At 44.2% G+C, this 22380-nt stretch overlaps 1 protein-coding gene across 2 annotated transcripts in view; it reads left to right on the forward strand.

The window, feature by feature from the left end:
- GHR (growth hormone receptor) overlaps positions 1-22380 on the forward strand; it is a 213653-nt gene that overhangs the window by 176694 nt on the left and 14579 nt on the right. For both annotated transcript variants that reach the window (XM_084833151.1, XM_084833153.1), the window contains 4 exons: positions 6705-6834; positions 9929-10098; positions 13771-13949; positions 16015-16177. In XM_084833151.1, coding sequence (XP_084689277.1) covers positions 6705-6834; positions 9929-10098; positions 13771-13949; positions 16015-16177 — 642 coding nt within the window. The remainder of the gene's footprint in view (positions 1-6704; positions 6835-9928; positions 10099-13770; positions 13950-16014; positions 16178-22380) is intronic.

The raw sequence follows: 22380 nt of genomic DNA on the forward strand, positions 1-22380 counted from the left end.
TGATTTCCTTTAGGATTGACTGATTTGACCTCCTTGCAGTCCACGGGACTCATAAGAGTCTTCTCCAGCACCACAGTTCAAAAGCATCAATTCTTCGGCGCTCAGCCTTCCTTATAATCCAGCTCTCACAGCCATACGTTACTACTGGGAAAACCATAGCTTTGATTATATGAACCTTTGTCGGCAAGGTGATGTCTCTGCTTCTTACTATGCTGTCTAGGTTTGCCATAGTTTTCCTCCCCAGGAGCAAGCGTCTTTTACTTTCATGGCTACAGTCACCGTCTGCGGTGATCTTGGAGCCCAAGAAAGTAAAATCTGTCACTGCTTCCATTTCATCCCCTTCTATATGCCGGGAAGTGATGGGGCCAGATGCCATGATCTTCGTTTTTTTACTGTTGACTTTCAAACCAGCTTTTGCACTCTCCAGTTTCACCCTCAACAAGAGGCTCTCTAGATCCTCTTCGCTTTCTGCCATTAGGGTGGGATCGTCTGCATATATGACGTTGTTGATAATTCTCCCGGCAATCTTAATTCCAACCTGTGATTCATCCAACCCGGCATTTCTCATGATGTACTCTGCATATAAATTAAATAAGCAGGGTGACAATATACAGCCTTGTCGTGCTCCTTTCCCAGTTTTGAACCAATCAGTTGTTCCATGTCCGGTTCTTACTGTTGCTTCTTGACCCTCGTACAGGTTTCTCAGGAGACAGGTAAGGTGGTCTGGTACTCCCATCACTTTAAGAATTTGCCACAGTTTGTTGTGATCCACACAATCAAAGACTTTAGCGTAGTCAATGAAGCAGAAATAGACGTTTTTCTGGAATTCTCTTGCTTTCTCCATGATCCAGCGAATGTTGGCGATTTGATCTCTAGTTCCTCTGCCTCTTCGAAACTCAGCTTGTACTTCTGGTAGTTCTCAGTTCACATACTGCTGAAGCCTAGCTTGTAGGATTTTGAGCATCACCTTGCTGGCATGTGAAATGAGCGCAATTGTACGGTAGTTTGAACACTCTTTGGCATTGCCCTTCTTTGGAATTGGAATGTAAACTGACCTTTTCCAGTCTTGTGGCCACTGTTGAGTGTTCCAAATTTGTTGGCATATTGAGTGCAGCGCTTTAACAGCATCATCTTTTAGGATTTTAAATAGCTCAGCTGTAATACTGTCATCTCCGCTAGCTTTGTTGTTAGTAATGCTTCCTAAGGCCCACTTGACTTCACTCTTGAGGATGTCCGGCTCAAGTTCAGTGACCGCACTATCATGGCTATCAGGGACATTCAGATCTTTCCTGTATAGTTCTTCTGTGTATTCTTTCCACCTCTTCTTAATCTCATCTGCTTTTGTTAGGTCCCTGCCTTCTTTGTCCTTTATCATGCCAGTCTTTGCACAAAACGTTCCCTTGAGATCTCCGATTTTCTTGAAGAGATCTCTAGTCTTTCCCATTCTATTGTTTTCCTCCATTTCTTTGCATTAAACTAGACCTTAAGGACTCCATTACTCATGATACACCTACTGTCAACTATAGTACTGTAACATTGGTGTATAAAAGATCTGAATTAGTTGAGATCCATCAAGTCAAATTCAGTCCGCTCGCCTGTATTCATGTATTATGGCCTGCAAGTCCTCAGCACGCAGGAAAAATAGGTTTATCAAAAGCCCACTGAGGTGCATACATGCCTGATGAGCTACGTTTGGCTTGATGACTCACACAATGTGCAGGCCTGGCTTCATCCATCTGCAGTGTCACGGTTTTATGTTATTATGTTAGAGTGGTTATGCCGTAAGTGCGAAAGAGTGGAAAAGGACATTGTGATGATCCTAAGATAACCTCAAGGAAGAAGGTGACACACTCGCCTTCTGAATTATGTCTGCTAACTGCACAATTATTCGGTGCTACTGAACTGGCACCAGCTGCCTTGCAGCTTTACCAAAGTTCAGACTGTAGCTAAAAGCCATGGTCATAATAAAACAAAATGCAGGCTCTGAGGGTTTTTGTTTGGATCCTGCCCGTGAGATCGTAATGGCTACATCAGCTGACAGTCCCTGAGGACATTTTCAGGCCGCCTTAATCTGTAAATGGCAGTGTACCAGAGAGGTCCTGGAAAGGCTTTATGCCTATTGTATTGTTGTGTTTGCAGAGTTGTTGTTTTTTAAACCATTTAACCCATCCCATCCCAAGGGCTGTTGCTAAAACAGAGCCTGCTAAGACCTGTAAATGCATAAGTCAAGTCAAATATTTGTTGTTTAGCCTATTAGGTTCTTACTAGAGAGCCAGTAAATTCACTAGCCATGAAAGCAGGGGTGCTGAACCTCTTCCAGCCCAAGGGCCAAATTAATTTCAGAGAAGCTCTTGGGGGTTGCATTGTTAAAGGCACAAAAAACCCACTTTCCTCCACCATTTTTATGTTATATTTGCCAATGTGTGCTACTACACTTGATCCCCAGAACCTGGTAGGTTCAATAGCTAAAGCATATAGCTCTAAAGTGGACTGGCTTTTCAGACTCTGATACCACTGAGACATGCCAGGGAGGGAAGGGGTCTTGAACTGAAGTTTCCAGCAGCTGCATCACTTCAATTCCTGTGTCATCAGAGCTGTGTTTCTGACCCAAGTCTTAGAAGACTGAGTTGTATTTTTTAGGGGAGAGAAGCCAGCAACATTAGGAAACCAAAAATTACAATAGATGTTTGTGACTATAGGTACACATGTGAAGTTTTCCTTTGGGAATAGCTGGACCTGGTTCCCAGTCTTTTACAAGGCCCATGGGGATGTATTATCGAGCATATTGGCATATCAGGTCACTTGACGTTACAAGATTCAAGTCACAATAAACACATCTGACCATAGCTGTACTCAATTTTCTCTTCTATTCAGCAATCAGTGATAACTGCTCAAGCGATGCTAGACTTACGTTAAATCTCACATATTTTTTTCCCTTCATCCAAAGCAATATAAAAGCAAACCAGATGAATATATATCCCAGGTATGGGTTACATGGAAATTATCTAGTGTGGTGCAGCGCCTAGTTGGGTTAGGTGGCGACAGGGAGGGAACTAATTAGACACACAGTCTTCGATGGGTGAATAAAATTGGGCACAACTTTATTGGCTTTAGCTTGAATAGGATTGGCAGAGGCATAGGGCGTGGATCCTGTCATCGGACAGCCCATCTGCTGTCCGATTCCCCCTTCCTGGCCTGCATGCTGGGAGCATGGGTGGTGGATGACAGTGGGTTCACCATGGCACAGACTGCTAGTGTGAACCCCTTTTCTACCACCCTGGATATGGCAAGCTCACATCTCCCATGCTGGGCTGGTCTTCATGTCACATCCCCAAGATCCCTTAAGGGGATTCCAACCATAGGGAAGCAGGGATCCAAATCATGCTCCACCTCGCCAGTGGATCCAGCCCAGTGCCTATTACACCTACATAGTTGTGACATAAAACCTTATAAAATGAAGCACCCAGGAATAATTTACCGCTGAAGCATCCAGGAATAATTTACCAACAGTACAGATCAACCTGTTTACAATGGAATAATCTTGCAACGAGGAAGGTGAAAACTCCGCACCGTTTTTGCCAGTTAGAATGCAGGTAAAATTCCTTCGCGGCCCCATTAACGTGACTAACTTCTGTCCACTGCAAAACCTTGTGCTACCAGGAGTTGGTTGGTGGATGGGTGGGGAAGAGGGTGATGACAGTGCCGAAGCTGCGTTGGAGGCCTGCTTTTATGGGTCCTAGGCAGACCAGAGTGAGAATGAAGGAGAAAGTTACCACTCTGGTCCATCCTTTCAGCCTGCCCCCAATTGGCTCTGCAAGCCTCCCCACCTGAAAGTACTAGCACTACTTTTTGCCAGCTCCTTTCATCCCTCACTGCTGAACCCCATGCACCCCCACAAATTATGGCTACCTGGTAAGTAGGGAACTCTGCTTCCTGTTGAATTTTCCAATGATAGTATTGGTTCTTGCTGAGTGTTGAATACTCTAAAGGAGCTAGTAGTAGCAAATTATTATATTTGCAGTAGAGTTTGGTATCAGTACTCTGATGCATTTTGTATAATGTTTCATCAAACACAGGGGCGGGGGGAATGCATAACATAGTGCCCCTCAAATAAGTGTTTATGCCTTTCATAGCTCTACATCCTTTAGCCAACATGGCATAGACAGAGTCAATCAAGATAGGCAGAGGCCGTTGCCATCAGTGCGTCATGAATTACCCTGGGATAACAATTCCTTCTCTCACTTCAGCCTCTCTAGTATGACAGATGAGTAAATCAAATATCAGAGTGCATCTAATGGGAGTCATCAATCTCTGCCAAATCAGAAATTCTTAGCTTAATATCTTGTTCTAGGATAATTCATTTTTTGTCTCCCACCCACCTCCCAATTTTAATCTGACTTTCAATTTTATAAATGTTTTCAACATTAGAAAAGGTACTCTGAGTGCTAGGATTATTATATCTGGTATGTACAGTCATCAGTGAATAACCCAAGGTACAGTGTTCGTTTGTAACCTGGGAAAAAATATTGGCTTAGAATCATGATGACCAACATGGAGTCTACTAGGGTAGAACTAGATGATACAAGACACAGGGTGGCCATTTGTCATCTTTTACTGAGGACAGCCCTCTATTTGAAGGGCTGTCCTGTCCTGTCCAGTTCCAGTTTAAAGATAAAGAACTATAGGAACAGTTGCCCATCAACAGTTGGCTGAACAGGCAGGCCTACAGGTCACCTTGTCATAGTCTTCCACACTATAGAAAGATGTACTGAATTTCTATTTAAATTATAATAGTCTAGTTAAGATTTGCATCTATACATATAAATTAGCCTATGTAAATGCTATGCAAATTGCTGCCCTCTTTTTTGGTGGTGCATTGCCTCTTTTTTTGAAATTCATAAATAGCTACCCTATGCAAGAGATATAGGACATCTCCACACCTGCGATTTATCGCACATTCCTGATTGGCCGCTCACAGAAGTTTGTGGGTCCATTACATGAGACCGTAATCTTCCAGTGATTTTCCTGCCATTACCCCCTGCCTATCCTGTGTTATCCCCAAATGGAAAAAATACAGTATTTTTTCAGCCTGCACAACAGGAGTGCTATGACCTCCTCCCCATAGCACGAAGAAACCGCTGTGTGTGTGCAGCTGTGGGTGATCATTTTGGTTTGTTGGGGGTGCAGTGGAGGTGTCAATCATAACCAAACCACCAGTAATCTGCTGCGGGGGGTGGCAGGATCAAGGGAGGAAATTTCTTGATGTGCCCAGTGCATGTAATTGCTTTTTGCAGAAAAGTATCCATCCCGTGAAAAGGTAAGGAACAGAATATAACAAGATAGAAACAACTGTGTGAAGGAGCCCAATCTAATCCCCCGATGGAACCGGATGGAGAGAGCCCCAGTATTGATGCGGATTTCTACCCCCATGTGATGAACCCCACAGAGTTGTACCACTCTCTCTTCCCTTGTTTTGGTAACATCTAGAACAGACTTCCCCAGCCTGGTCTAGCATAGCATGATCAGATTGTACTGTGTTTTCCTACTGCAGAAGCAACAAGTAGTGGGAATCAACTAGTAGATTAGCATGGGGATAACAAAATGAACTTAATGGTCCCTAATGGTCTAGAATCTTTCTCCAGTCTTTAGAATGTCACACTAGTTTCTTGAATTTGGACAAAATGCTGGGAGTTTTTAGCTGGAGTTAGCAAAAACCAAAGCATCCTTGGATGCAGTTGCTTTTTGGGAATTAGTGTTTATAAATAAGTAGATATTACGAAGACACCAAAAGACTCCAGTGCACTCTCTCTTTCTCTCTGTCATCACAAGGAAACAGACCATGTAAAGACCCTGCTGCTTCAACTTCCTACCTCTTAAGGAAGTGGAGTGAGACTTTTTATTTGTTTTTGGTTTTTTGTAACAATATTTTCAGGAGCTCATCAGCATGATTAGCCAATGGAGACCAAAGTGGGTGTGTTTCTTGAGGGGCTAAATGAGAAGGGGAGGGAAAGAGAATCTAAAATGAAAACGGGGGTTGAGGGGATTGTCACGTGGGGATTACTGGAGAAAACGAGGGGAGGAGTGTAGTGTGGGGCTATGACTAGAGGTGGCATCCTGAGGGAATTCTGGGGTATTTAATAAAGTGATTATTATGGGACTATGACTGGAGAGGCAGAAAACCAAATGGGGAATTGAGGGGTAGACTTAAGGGGACTAGGATTCACCTGGAAAATGGGAAGGAGATATAATTGGGGGCTGAAAGAAGAATAAGGGAGGGGGTTACTGAGAGAGCAATATTCCTAAGAGCCACCTTGGACTCTGTCCTTTTCCTGGGAAGGTGGGGTATAAATCAAATAAAACTAGGATGGCTCTGACAAAAAGGTTCCTGATGAGAAGGGCAATAAGAAGTTGGAAAACTTTCACATAACATTCGGGAATAAGGGACAGGATAGTATGGAAGATGCAACTTTTTGATCTTGTGCAGCTTTTACAATCAATATGGAAACAAAATAAATACACAGAACAGGCATATTTATGACAATGGCTCTTCATACCACCAATATGTTGGGCTGGCATGCCATGAAGAGAATTTATTTTGAGATCTGTGGTGTTATATTAATCCATCAGTTGCTGTGTTTTATCTGTTTGTAAATATGCTCAGTCTTTCCTTTCTCTTTCTTCTTTCCCCTTTCCCTTCCCTACAGCTCCATCAGGAAGACCACAGATCATTAAGTGTAGATCACCTGAAATGGAAACATTTTCATGTTACTGGAGTATCGGCGATTTCTCCTACTTAACTGCTCCAGGAACACTACAACTGCTGTATTCCAAAAGGTACAGAGAAATCAATCATGCATTTGAAATTGTCTTCTAAAATGAAAGTCCATTCTGTGTTGCAGCACCTGAAATAAATACCTATCAGAAAGTAACGGAAGCAGGTGGCTTTTTCACACGTAATAGCCTATACCAGTCATAGATCTGCATGACACAGAGGCTCCTAAGTTCTATTTCAAGTTGGCACGTTAAATTGGTGAGCAGCAGACAGTGGCATGTTTAGAGAACAGGTAGATGACAAGCCGGTTCCAGAACATCTTGCCTGCCTCTCCAGCCACAGGGAGATGTTTTTGCAGTCACATTGCAGTGGGAGCCACATGGACCCTGACTTTGTAAGAACATCAGAAAAAGCCTGCTAGATCAGGCCAAACAGAGCTGGCCTGAAATATTTTGCTGCCTGGACAGAGGACAAGATGGTGCCCTCCCCACCCGACATTCCATGTACAGGCATCGGTTGGGCTGCCAGTTGAATCTTGCTTCAGTGCTGGTGATGGGCTCAGATCCTCCATACCTGTAAACCTGGATGAAGAAAACTTAATAAAAGTTTTTTAAAAACTTTAAACAACAAAATCAAATAACAAATAAACCAGCAATATAGGCAGTAAAAAATAACTATGTTACTGAGCCAGAAATCAGTTAACAATTAAAAAGCAGTAACAGAAGACCATGTCATTGAGCCATTTATATTATTTATTTCTTTTTAATTAATGGAAAACTTGGGAGAGCAGGACAGACTTCACCTGGTGCCTAAAAGATAGCAGGTGCAGCACCAGGCAAACATCGGTCGGGAGTAGTTTAGCAATAGAATAAGCCAGCCCTCCTCAACCTGGTGCACCCCAGATGGACTATAGGTGTTGGATTATAACTCATATCATCCTCAACCAGCCTAGCAAATGGTTTGTTTGCTGGGATTGATGGGTGTTGTACTCTAACATATATGGGGGTGCTAGGTGGGGGAAGGCTGGAATAAGGTAACAGTCTGATATAAAAGCTTGCAGCAGGCAATTGGATTATTGGATTTGGCCTCTTAATAGACTACCTGTGTCTTTCCCACTGTTACTTTCTCATGTTTTTATTGCCAAAGGTTTAGCAGGATTACATGTAGGGTTGCCACAGGGGTGGTTTTTTTTTTTTACAGGTTGCCATGTGGGGTTTATTTGTTTTTACAGGCCCCTCCTTTAAGGAGGTTAGCCTTAATGGATCATTTCTTTCTAATCCAGAGGGATATTCCAATTATAGAAATGGTGGCTCTTCCTTCCCTGCTAGCAAACCTGTCATGGACACTAAAGAAGCATAACCTCCATAATTTGAACTATTGCTGCTGCGTTCTCTGTAGCCACTATTTTTTAATTATTATTTTGTAAACAAACCAATTTAACCAAACTTAACCAAAGAGTACAATGAGTCATTCCTTTCAGTATGAAAAAACATGTCCATCCATATACATACATACATATATATAAAATGCACCAGTATTCTTTTCTTCTTTTTCTAACATAACACATCTCTCCAGGAGGAGTTGGGAGGTATTGGAAGAGCCCAAAGCTCCTATTTCCTTTCTTCACAAAAGACAAAAAGAGAAGCCATGCTTCAGTGGAAATGTCTGCTTAGCACTATCTCTGACCCATGTGCTATGATGAGTCAGCTTTTCTGACAGTGTTGCCTGCTGCATCCATGAGTGCCAGCCCTGGATTAAATATCATGTACTCAGCTGCCAGTGTTTTGCCACCTCCGTGTGGGCTGCCACCAGCAGTAAAGGGGCAAGTTCTTTATGGCAGATTTGACTTGAGTCCTCAGAAACAGATAACAATGCTAAACAAGGAGTAGCCACTATTTTAAAAAAATACATTTGTGTTTTTGTTTTTGTATATCCCTCCAATCATGTATTTGAGAATTTCATCCAGGAAAATAGAGTGAAGGGGCACTGCTTGCAAGCAAAGAGGCTTTGTATTACTTGGGCGAGGGGGGAGTTACAAGCCTTCTTGTGCTATTTCTCTAGAGGATCTTTCTTCTGCAAGAGGAAGGGAAGGTTCTTCTGCCTGATTTTTGGGTATCCCCCCTCCGCGCACACACCACAGCTCACCCCATTTAGCAGGGGCCCCATCTATATGGCACCACTTTGACCCCCCACCCCATTGCAACTGCACAGCAATGCGGCTTCAAATCACCATGCCCTGCGATATACTCGCAATGTACTGTGTGCTTCCCTAAGAGACTCGCTTTTTTTGCCCTTATACTGAAATGTGCAGCTGTGCAGTCCCATGAGCATAGGGGTGTGACACTTCAGTGGCTGATTTATATTTGAGGGGCTCTGCTGTGTCTTTCCATCCCTTTTTAGGTAAAAAGTGGGTGTTCTGTGCTCCTTCATTTCCATACCATCAGTTTTTGTCAGTTCCCCAGCCTCACAATGGTTCACACTCACAAGTGTGAGCACTACCAACCTAGCCATCACTCCGAAACAGTGGTCGGAGCGATGTTGGTTCTCCCCCAAGACTCCCCCAGCCCAGCCCTTGGGTACTGAGTCCAAAAGCAACCATGGTGAAGATCCAAATTTGCAAAAATGTGTGAAAGTGTGATTAAATAGATGAAAATGCCCCTCTGTGCCTCTGTAACTGCGCAGCTATGAAGGGATGGGGGAAGTAAAGGGGTACCACAGAGTGACGCAGGCACTATGCACGCCTACAACATGCCCACTGCAAAATGCAAAGTTGGTTTGGGGAAGGGACAGATGGCTCACAAGCGCAAGGAAACCCATAGCAAACAAAAAACATTGCAGCAAAACAACTCCTTGGAACTCCACATTTTCCAGGCAAAAACCACGGATGACTGCAAAGTCACGACTGCATCATCTATCACAAGGGACCTTGACTCACAGCCACCCTGGAGTAAAAGCCAGGTGTAGATGAGCCCAGGGTCTCCTGACTCTCCATGTCACATTTTCAGGGGGCTGGAGGGGGCAGGGAAGTCTACTTCCACCAGCACAGTTGATCCAGGTTAAATCTAGATCCAACCCTAAACCTGACATAACTTTTGTTCCCTTAGGATGTTCATAATATTATATATATATATATATATAATAATGTTGCTATTCTAGGCAGAGTGAATGGAAAGAATGGAGAGAATGTCCTGACTACATAACTGCCGGTGAAAACAGCTGTTACTTCAACACATCCTACACCTCTGTTTGGGTTCCTTATTGTATCAAGCTAGTCGACAGAAATCAGACTTACGATGATGATTATTGTTTCCGTGTGGAGGACATAGGTATACATCCAATATGTACTCTGTTCTGCGTCTTTTATTCCACTATAAGCAAAGGTATTTGAGGTTCTTCTGTTACATGTTAGATTGAAGACTAGAAGTGATTACGCATGAAGGCAGAGTTGTTCATTCTCTCTGTGATGATTTGTAGATCAGAAAAAGGATAGCGATATAATAAAGTGTTTCGCACATTTTATAAAAATAACCGCATCTCCCTCCTACGTTTACTAGATCTTCTGCAATCCCACAAAAAAAAACTCTCATAATGTGAATCCACCAGCTCCTGTACAATCTGTGCTTTTTCCCAACCCCACTCCCCTAGTATTTCCAACATACACCCCCTTGCTGCTGGACTCCTCTATCCCGCCAACTGAGCTCCTCACCTCCATTCCACTTCTGCATCCCAACTCCTACTTGTCTTCCTCCAGTTAGCTGCCTTCCTCAGCCCGGTGCCCTCCATTTGCATTGCAGTACAATTACCATCATCCCCAACCAGCAGGACCCTTCTGACTGGGACTGATGGGAGTTGTAGTCCAACATATCTGGAGGGTGCCGGGTTGTGGAAGGCTGACTTATGTAATCATGATTGGGCTCCCTTCTTTTTAGCAAGTCCAGTGGAGTCACAAATCACACTTTGCGAAAACCAAAGCCTTGACTATTTATCAACCAGTTACCAATGAGATATGCAGAATTGTTTTCCCTGACCTTGCTAGCTCCCCATCCTCTTAAAACACTATTATTAACAATGATACCTAAAGCGGAGATTCATTTTACACACTGTGTTGTGTTTTTAACTTTGATTACAAGGGCAGTATCCAACGGTGCCTGCACACTACGGGACCCACCAATAGTGCAACGGGAAGCTAGTGGATCCTGCAGCTATTAGAAATTAGTGAAATACTAATTTACGGAAAAGAGCAGGTCAGCAGAGCTTGCAGAAGGGAGCTCCTCTGACCTGTCCCAATCTGGAAACGAGCATTTCCGCTTCTTTCCAGGATTACTGTCTGAGGTGCTAGTTCCTATTGCGCAAGTGGCGTGTCCTGCTAGTGCAACAGAAATGGCAGGAGTGCTGTGGCAGTATTGGATACTGCCCAGGGTCTGCAGAATCACTGGAGATTACCATAATAATATAGCACCTTATTAAAATGGTAGTATGTTTTTTTAATGGCCATAGTTTATACTATAAATGTTAAATATATCAATGCAATTGATGCCTTATATCTTCAGACGATGGGCCACAGCTCAGTAGCAGAGCCAGGCACCTCCTTTTAAGAAGTATTTCAGGAAGCAAGTGCTGGGGAAAACCTCTGTGTGAGACCCTAGAGCAGGGGTCAGGAACCTCTTTCAGCCAGAGGTCCAAATTGCAGTTTGGAGAAATTCTCATAGGCCGCATTCCAGTAATGGGTGGAGCCAATACCAAAAGGGACAGAGCCAAAGGCAAAAGAGGTGAGGGAAAATTAACCGCATATTTTACATTAAAGCTCTTATTGCCAGTAGGAGAGGCATTTCAAGCTTTTAGAGTGCGTGGAAAACCATACAAAGCTGGAAAACTACCAAATGGCGGAAGGGGCGACACCAGGAAAAGGGTGCATGGCTATTTGGGGAACATCAGAGGGCCAGATTGGGACCCCAGGAGGGATGGATTTGGCCTGCGGACCTGAAGTTTGCCACCCCTGCTGTCAAGAGCTGCCACGGGTCAGAGTAGGCAAGAACCAAGATGGACCAGTGCTGTGGCTATCTGAACAGAATTTTTCTCTCCCCTACTCCAGTGCAAAAAACAACAGATCTGGGAGTTTAAAGTACAGAATAAGGCTCTCCATGTTTCAGATACCTGGAAAATATTTAAAATAGGGATGCTTCGATGACCCTGACTCCCCGCCCCCCTTACGTATTCACTGAAGGGAGGGAGATCGTGCCTGCAAAGAGATGTACATGTGTAGGGGTTTCTCCAGGGCTGTGTGGAGGTACCCCTATGCACATGTGTCTGTACTCACATAGGGCCACTTCACAGTAAAAGTGAACACATACCCGTCAGAGGACATTCATTCATTTATTACATTTCTGTACCACCCAGTTGCGGTCGACACAGGTAGTTTACAAAGATTAAAAACTTAAAAATACAATACAGTAACATAATATAAAAACCATTTAAATACTGTCTTTCTCTCTCTCTCTCCCCACACGCATGCACACGCACACGTGTGTGTGTGTGTATATATGAACACAATTTTAATAATAATAAGAAATCCTAGGACCTTTTAAAAACTGTATCATATGCTTTCAAATGCTTGCAAGTAAAGGAAGGTCTCAGCCTGGTGCCAAAAAGATGACCATGTTGATCAGTGGGGAGAGCGTTCCACAGTTGGGGGGCCCACCACTGAAAAAGCCCTCTCCTTTGTTGCCATTCCTCAGAGGAGGCACTTGGAGAAGGGCCTCAGATGACAACTGTAGTGTGCAGGCAAGTTTATATTGGGAGAGGCGCTTCATCAGTAGTGCCGTCCTGAGCTGTGTAAGGCTTTATAGGCCAAAACCATTACTTTGAATTGGGCTTGGAAACATACAGGAAGCCAGTGCAGGTGGTCCAGAATCGGTGTTATATGTTCAGCCCTTCTGGTCCGGGCTATCAGTCTGGCCGCTGCATTTTGCACAAGCGGCAGCTTCTTAACCATCTGCAAAGGCAGCCCCAGGTGGAGCGCGTTGCAGTAATCTATTTTGGACTCCCAGCTGTCCATGGAGGCTCAGGTGTCAGCTGTGAGCCGGACAGCGCTGTATCAACTCCATCTGATACGGCGGCTGCACCCCTTCCTTCCCGACCATCTGCTCCCATCGGTAGTACATGCCCTGGTCTCCTCTCGTTTAGACTACTGTAATGCGCTCTACGTGGGGTTACCCTTGAAGACGGTTCGGAAACTGCAGCTGGTACAGAACGCGGTGGCTCACCTGATTAAAGGCAGCCGCCGGCGAGATCACATCACTCCAGTGCTGAAGGAGTTGCAATGGTTACCAGTTGTTTTCCGGGCCAAATTCAAGGTGTTGGTTTTGACCTTTAAAACCCTATATGGTTCCAGCCCAGCCTATCTTAAGGAGCGCCTCCAGCAGCACCAGACAGGCCGCTTAACAAGATCAGCCTCGGATGGCCTTCTCTCTGTCCCATCAGCCAGGACAGCTAGACTGGTGGGGACGAGGGAGAGGGCTTTTTCTGTGGTGGCCCCCACTCTGTGGAACTCCCTCCCTAGGGAATTCCGTCATGCCCCCTCTTTAATGAGCTTCCATCGTGCATTAAAAACGTGGTTGTTCAGGCAGGCATTTGGGGTGGGTTAGGGTATTTTAGGAAATGTTTTATTGTAGAATTTTATTGTTTTAGACTGTTTTATTGTATGTTGTACATCGCCCAGAGTGGCTGGGTGACCAGCCAGATGGGCGATTAATAAATTTAATAATAAATAAATAAATCTAACTTGGAGGTTACCGGAGCATAGTCTACTGAAGGTAGGCACATTGGCTCTGGGGGGGTGGGGGCTAGTAGGCTAGGGAGCAGTCCTGCCTCCCCTTGTGTGTCCCATGAACCCGGGGGGTGGGGGGAGGTGTATATTTCTTGGCTTATGTCATTGGACATACATGGGGCATGAATTGCCTTTTCTTTACTGTTTGGGAAAAATATGTTTTAATTCACAGTGATACCAGACCCTCCTGTTGGACTCAACTGGACAATGCTGAACACCAGCCCATTAGGCATCTATGCAGATATCCAAGTCATCTGGAAGCCTCCTCCCTCCGCTGATGTTCAGAACGGATGGATCACGCTCAGCTACCAGTTACAATACAAAGAAGTAAACGTGACAAAATGGAGTGTGGTAAGTATAGAAGGAGCAGACTTCAAAGACCCTAAATGTTCTGTTCCCATGCTGGAAATATCCCATTCATTCAGTCCCCATTGGGCTATTACAAATTTTTTTTAGTACTTATGCAAACCTTGGGGTTCGCCCAAGCCTGCTGATACTTCCCTCTTGTGCGTGGCTGGTGTTGTTTTGACTACATGAGCAATGGCACGCACAGCTTGAACATCAAAAATGAGGGAATAATGTTGTACGTTGGTTGTGGGTCATCACATCTGTGATGTGCAGTGTGCCCACATCATCCAGATAACAGGTTGGCACAGTCAGGATCAAGTCATACATTACTGAGGAAGTAGGTACACGTTAAAGATAGAGAGCTAGATCCGGATTTAGGCATGTGTACAGAGGATATCACTGCCCAGTTTTCACAGATGCCCCCTTCTCCCTACACCACAGCCTGTCCCATTCATCAGGATCTCCCAACCTTCTGTGAAACATTTTTGGAGGGTCGGAGGAGCTGCCATGGGGAGGAGGGGACAGGGAAGACTGCTTCAGCCAGCTCAGTTGGACATGCCTAAATCTGGAAGCCAACCTTTAGTGTATCTGCCGCTGCCCCATATTATGTGAGGTCAGCACACGTCGTTTCTCACCATATCTGTACACTGTGGAAGGATGTGTTGGGAAGACAGGGCGATTTGCAGATATTATTGCAAGACAAACTGTAATTAAACATTAGGCAGTTTTTAGCCTTCCCTGTCCCAAAGTCTCAGACTGTTAAAAGATTCAGTTTTCCTTTCTTATTTTCTTATAAAAGGATTAGACAGGTTTATGGAGTCTAGACCAGAGGTTCTTAAACTGTGGTCCACTGGTCACTGGTAGTTTATGGAAAGGTTGCGCAACAGCTGGGAAAATCTATATTTGATCTTGCACTTGGTTTTTTCCCCCTAATGATGGAAACCAAGGTCATTTTGATCAGGGCCAGAATAGGCTAATAAGGCCCTGTGATTTTCATACTATGCCGCTGGTTTTGATGATGATGCCAGCGCTGAAGTTTTTTTTCATGATTTTTTCTTCATATTTTATTCAGAAACAAAATGGTGTTTTTTTTTCTAAATTGGTATCACCCTACATAGGTTTACTTAGTTGTATTTTCTTAGTAATGCGTGTGTGGTTTTCATTGGATGTATTTTGCCAGCTAGTCTGTGCACATGATGTTCATTGCACATTGGATGCAATTCAGCTAACCTACATGAATTGTTTTATTGGCCGCCATTTGTTAGCTGTGTGCTTATTAGGGTTTGATATGAGTTACGTATGTGCTTTCATTTGTAGAACAAATGGAAGTTTAAGCAGTCCACTATGACCCTCAGAATTTTCAAGTGGACCATAAAAAAAAAAGGTTTTGGAACTGTCGGTCGAGATCAGCCTTCCCCAAGCTGAGTCCCTCCAGATGTTTCATCAGCTCAGCCAGCATGGCCAGTGGTCAGGGATGATGGGATTTGTAGTCTATAACATGTGGGGGGACCCTGGTTTGGGAAGGCTGATGTAGAACTTTCTATTCTTATTAGCCACGATAGCGAAGATATCCAACCTCCAGATGTGTTGGGCTACAACACCCAGAATCCCTCAGCCAGCATAGGCTGCATTTAACAGGCCAATGGTCTGACTCAGCAAGGCTATTCTGATCATCGTGGCTCTAATGCACAACACATATCCGGATAAAAATTCAACTAAAAGCTGAGCACATGACAAAAATTGCAGATTTTCAAAAGCTTGATTTAGCACCCTGTGCTGGTCCTGTACTGTCCTAGCATCTATATCCTAGTAGATATAGGATATCCTAATCATTCCTTTTCACTGTTTGTGTAAGGTTATATGTCTAGAACAGGGGTGAGCAACCTAGTCCCCGTCAGATGTTTTGGACTACAACTCCCATAATCCCTGATCAGTGCTAGCTGGGGCTGATGGGAGTCATAGTCCCAAAGATAGGGAGGGTGTCAGGTTGCCTAACCTTAGTCTAGATAAAGCTTTTGCTTGTGAGCAACTCACAGTCAACCGAGGAACATTTGATTTATCATTACAGCTGGAGCCAAATCTCGCCACAACATTTCCGGTGTATGCATTGAAGACATGCCATGATTATGAGATACGAGTCCGAGCACAAGGAGTGCCTGAAATTTATGGGGAGTTCAGTGAAGTGCTTTATGTGTCTTTTGGTTCAATGGCCCTGGTGCCATGTGAGGAAGGTATGTGAGAGAATCCATACAGTTTGTGCTAGAGATACTAGACCAGGAGCATAAGAGCAAGGAAGTTGTTCCTTCTGCTTGTGAACATGCACTGAAAGGAATTCAGTTAAAGCTCTAGACCAGGGACAGGGAAACTTTTTCTCCCTAGGGGGCCAAATTGGTTCTGTATAAACATATCAGGGCATGTGACCCCACGACATGACTGCTCACACACGCACACTGCCCCCCCCCCCAGCAATCTGGTTTTTTGAAGCCTCCTTTCCCACCAATGGGGGCTTTTTAAAAGCCTGATTACAGCAGGGGTGTGATTTTTTTTTTGAGGGGGGTTGCAGTCTTGTGAAGGGTTAGCATCTCCCCTACAAAATGCTCCCCTCCCTCACTGCAATTAAGTTTTTTGAAAGCCTTCATTGGCACAAATCTTAATGGAGTGTGGGGGGGAAAGCAGGGAAACAAGAGATCTCTCCAATCTTATCAGTCTTATCTAGCTTATCTAACTATCTTATCACCCTTATCAGTGATCAGACATACAGCAGGGAAGCTGGCAGGCCAGACGGGAACCTCCTGCAGGTCATGTGAGTTACATGGGCCAGAGGGTCCCTATTCCTGCTCTAGACAAGGCTTTCCATTTAGTCCCATGATTAAGTATATTCTCCTGGCTTCCGGGCTCTTTGACAGAAGCAGGCCCTCTCATAAACCACATTCCTCTTGGGGGTGAAATGAGCATCAGACTTGGCCAGAACACTGTCGTACATCAAAGGTAGTGGGTTTATAAACACTGCTGGCTTCTTTCCTCATAGCATAAAGAGGTGAATTTACTTGCACTGTTCCTTCCTCCTTGTGGAGCATTTTGGCTAGGCAAAAGCAAGGAAATCTTTTCATTTAGTCTGCTGCTGGATTAAGGCTTCTGGTGCAGGAAACTGGATAATTCCATGAAAATGTCAATCTCCAATCCAGTTTTCATTTTCATATATAGCTACCATGTTCTATATCATTTTAAAGATAATTTTCCAAAGTTTCATTATCTGGCAACAGTTTTTCAAAATGGCATTTTACGTGTGAGTAAAACAACCATACGTGTGACATGCAAGATGAGTCAGAATATCTCCTATCTTCATTTAAAGACCTCTCCAAGAAAATAAGCAATAGATTAATGACCCTTTATTGAATGATAGTTTTGTTTCCTCATTTAGTATACTGAGAAAAAATATGTTAGTAACAAAATCAGATGATCTTAAGACAATAAAACTTAGGTTGGTTGAGCATGTTATATTTGTCACAAAAACACATACTTTTTCTTCCTTCAACAAATGAAAAGAGAACTCTGTATGTTTTCACTATTCTCTTCTTTGAGTTTGTTAGCATTATGAAAATGTGATGAGATGAGACCTGAATGTTTTTTTTACATGCAGCAGTTCTTGTGATCAACATAACACCATGATGTGTAACTTACATAGCATAAATGTGTTGCCATGTGTGACTGTCATTTAAACCCCTTTTTAGGACTGACATAATTCCTTCCCTGAGAATTTAATAATGATTAGGCCAATTACTTGTACCATGCCAGCAATCCACATGGCACATTCCAGAGTTTCTAAAAATGACAGGACCCTGGTCTCAAGAAGACAAGTCTGAAAGACAAGTCAGACAAGGGGAGGGCTTACATAACTTATTGCTTTTAGAAGAAAGATAATATATGTTAATATATTTAGTAATTAGAGAATTAAGGGGCTGCGGTGGCTTAGTGGTTAAGATGCTGAACTGCAGACTGGAAGGTTTGAGACCCGAGTGCTGCGTGACAGAGTGAGCTCCCGTCTTCAGTCCCAGCTCCTGCCAACCTAGCAGTTTGAAAGCAAGAAATTGCAAGTAGATAAATAGGTACCGCCTCGGCGGGAAAGGTAACAGCATTCCGTGCACCTTGGTGTTCAGTCATGCCGGCCACATGACCACGGAAGTGTCTTCGGACAGTGCTGGCTCTTCGGCTTAGAAACGGGGATGAGCACCGCACCCTAGAGTCGGACACGACTGGTTGGGGACACCTTTACCTTTTTAATTAGAGAATTTCCTTAGGGTAACTATCGGTAACTTCAACCTGGGTGTAGTTTAGAAAAGTGTCAAATTGATATTTCTCTGGTAGACCCCCACTCCCTTTCCTGAAGCATATAGAAACTTCTACCAGCTTCTCCTCAGATGTATCAAGGAGGCAGGCCCTTCCTGATTGGCTCTCCCTACCTAGGCTGAAAAGATGGGCTCATCTAGAGATACAAAAATCCACCTTGGACTGAAGGCCTCTTGCCTTGCCTCATACATAGAACAGTACATCCCTGTGAAACAGGGGTAGGGAATTTGAGGCTCTCCAGATATTTTCGCCTACAGTCCCCCTCACCATGGGCTATGGGGGCTACAGCTAATGAGAGTTATAAGCCAAAACGTCTGGAAAGCCACGTTTCCCACCTCTGCTGTAAAATGTTGAAGGAAGTCTTGAACACAAGGTGTAAATTATTTTTTTGCATATTTTAAAATAAACGGTAACCAAGAAGGGGTGCCATTTCTCCACAATGCGTAAGAGTTCTGCAGAAAGGAAGAAAGAGGACCATGCCAGGCAAAGCGAGGAGAAAAAAACTTGCAGAGTTAGAAAAAGCAAGGAAAGAAATGAAGAAGATGAGAGCACTGAAGGCAACATGTTTGTCACTGGGGAAAACATGAAGGAAAAGAAAAAAAAAAAAACCTTTGTCAGGATGTCTGAAAATGTACATTCAGTGAAAGGCATATAAGCTGCACAATGTGTTGTCAACATGGGACGATTTAGAGTATGCCTTTATACAGGGGACAATACGATGATTCTGAAAGAAAGCGCAAAGACAGAAACAGACACTGAACTAGTGGTGTCACTTTGTGACTTTGTTTTATTGTTGATTTTGAGACAGGTAAATCGAAAAGAAAATTTGTTGGCCAGGTGATGCAATACGATATTCATGAATATGGAATACTCTTCTTTTAAAAAAGGGTCTGTCCAAACACTTGTCTTCCCTCCAAATAATGATAAATGTCAGGTTGAAAAGAAACAAATCATTAGGATATTGCTACAGCCAAATGTGAATTCCTGTGGGCGTTATAACTTCCCACTTGGACTCGGTGCTGACCTGCAACTTCTGAATGCATAGTAAAATGTCATATGCATAGTATCTTGCTTTGGAAGCATTTGTGTCAGTCAATGGATTGTCACATAGAATCATAGAATAGTAGGGTTAGAAGGGGCCTACAAGGCCATCAAGTCCAACCCCCTGCTCAATGCAGGAATCCAAGTCAGAGCATACCTGACAGATGGCTGTCCAGCCTCGTCTTGAACGCCTCCAGTGTGGGAGAGCCCACCACCTCCCTAGGGAATTGGTTCCATTGTCGTATTGCTATAACAGTCAGGACGTTTTTCCTGATGTTCAGCCGGAACCTGGCTTCCTGTAACTTGAGCCCATTATTCCGTGTCCTGCATTCTGGGATGATCCAGAAGAGATCCTGGCCTTCCTCTCTGTGACAGCCTTTCAAGTAGGGATGTACGAAAGTGACTTACCTTTCCGCGGATTATGCTGATGCTGGGGGGGGAGGCGTTCCGTCCCTCCCCCCGGAATCCTGGCCAGGGGGGGATTCGCTCTGTTCCTCCCCCCCAGAATCCTGGCCACCCGGCTGTGCTCCGCAGCAATTCTGCCGAGCCGCCGGCCGGCTCCGCCAGCAGCTGGACATCCGGCCGCTGGCTAGCAGGGACGCAAATGGTGGCGGCCATAGCCGCCACCGTTTGCGTCCCTGCAGTCAGCCATGATAGGCTACGTAAATGTTTACGTAGCCTATCACGGCTGACTTAAAAAAACAAAACAAAAAAAACACGTATACACAAAAGGCGGCCATGGCTGCCGCCATTTGCGTTCCTTATTTTGGCACATCTTACTCTACGTAAACATTTACATAGACTAAGACGGCGAAAATAAGGGGAACCCAAATAGCGTAGCATCTACGCTATTTGCGTTGCCGTTATTTTTGCCGTCTTAGTCTACATAAATGTTTACATAGACTGAGACGTGCCATTTGCGTATGCGCGGGTTTTTTTTTTTTTAAGTCAGCTGTGTGTTTTTTTAAAATCTAGCCGTGATAGGCTACGTAAATCTTTACGTAGCCTATCACTTTTTTTTGTTTTTGTTTTTTTTTTACTGGAAATGGCGGCGGCAGCAGCTAGTCAGAAGACCGGCAGCCGCCGCCGCCAGGAAGATCCGCCCAAGGTAAGTCCCGTGCTGGGGGGGGCGAGCTGTTCCACCACCGATTTCAGGGGGCCGAATGCGCAGGCATTCGGGCTCCCCAAGATCCGTGGCAGAACTTTCGTACATCCCTACTTGCAAGTACTTGAAGAGCGCTTTCATATCTCTCCTCAGTCTTCTCTTCTCAAGGCTAAACATGCCCAGTTCTTTCAGTCTCTCCTCATAGGGCTTTGTTTCCAGTCCCCCGATCATCTTCGTTGCCCTCCTCTGAACCCTCTCCAGCTTGTCTGCATCCTTCTTAAAGTGTGGTGCCCAGAACTGGACACCATACTCCAGGTGAGGCCTAACCAGTGCTGAGTACAGGGGAACTAGTACTTCCTGGGATTTGGAAGCTATGTTTCTATTAATGCAGCCCAAAATAGCATTTTCCTTTTTTGCAGCCACATCACATTGTTGGCTCATATTCAGCTTGTGATCGACAATAATTCCAAGATCCTTCTCGCTTGTAGTGTTGTTGAGCCACGTATCCCCCACCTTGTAACTGTGCATTTGGTTTCTTTTTCCTAGATGCAGAACTTGGCATTTATCCCTATTAAATGTCATTCTGTTGTTTTCTGCCCAGCGCTCCAGCCTATCCAGATCACTTTGAATTTTGTTTCTGTCTTCCAAAGTATTAGCTATCCTGCCCAATTTTGAGTCATCTGCAAATTTGATCAGCATTCCCTGCACTTCCTCCTCCAAGTCATTAATAAAAATGTTGAAGAGCACTGGGCCCAGGACTGATCCCTGCGGTACCCCACTCGTTACCTCTCCCCAGTTTGAGAAGGTCCCATTGATAAGCACTCTTTGAGTCCGATTCTGTAGCCAACTGTGGATCCACTGGATCGTTGTTTCATCTAGCCCACTTTGAGCTAGTTTGCTCATCAGGATATCATGGGGCACTTTGTCGAAAGCTTTGCTGAAGTGGAGGTATATGATGTCTACAGCATTCCCACGGTCTACAAAGGAGGTTACTTGGTCAAAAAATGAGATCAGATTTGTCTGACAGGATTTGTTCTTGACAAATCCATTTTGGCTTCGAGTAATCACTGCATTGTTTTCAAGGTGCTTACAGATGGATTGCTTTAGAATCTGCTCCAGAATTTTCCCTGGGATTGATGTCAGACTGACTGGTCTGTAGTTCCCAGGTTCCTCCTTTTTACCCTTTTTGAAGATAGGGACAACATTAGCCCTCCTCCAGTCATCTGGCACTTCATCCGTCCTCCATGATTTCTCAAAGAGAATAGACAGCGTTTCTGAGAGTTCTTCTGCCAGTTCCTTTATGACTCTAGGATGCAGTTCATCTGGCCCTGGAGATTTGAACTCATTCAAAGTAATTAGGTGTTCCTTAACCATATGCCTATCGATCTCAAGCTGCAATCCTGCCCCTTCAGCCTGTACTTCGCCTTTGCCAGGGGGGTCATAGACCCTCTTTTGGGAGAAGACTGAACCAAAGTAGGAATTGAGCACCTCTGCCTTTTCTTTGTCATCTGTTATTGTTTTGCCATCCTTATTTAATAGCTGAACAACCATTTCTTTCCTCTGCCTTTTACTATGCACGTAGATGAAGAAAGCCTTTTTGTTGTTTTTAGCATCCCTCGCTAACCTCAGCTCGTTCTCTGCTTTAGCCTTCCTGACGCCATCCCTGCAATTCTGTGCTACCTGCCTGTACTCGTCCTTTGTTACTTGGCCTTCTTTCCACTTCCTATATGTGTCCTTTTTTGTTTTCAGGTCCTCTCTAAGCTTTTTGTGAAGCCACATTGGCTTCTTCTGTTGTCTTGTCTTCCACCTTTTCTTCTTGTTGGAATTGTTTGTAATTGTGCCTTGAGAACTTCCTTTTTTAAAAGCACCCACCCATCTTGGACTCCTTTTCTCGTTAGAATCGCTTGCCATGGGACCTTACTGATCATTGTTCTGAGTTTA

The sequence above is a fragment of the Heloderma suspectum genome, chromosome 2, assembly GCF_057233095.1.
Source record: "Heloderma suspectum isolate Gila_16-S chromosome 2, 16-S_ref, whole genome shotgun sequence".
Classification (NCBI taxonomy): Eukaryota; Metazoa; Chordata; class Lepidosauria; order Squamata; family Helodermatidae; genus Heloderma; species Heloderma suspectum.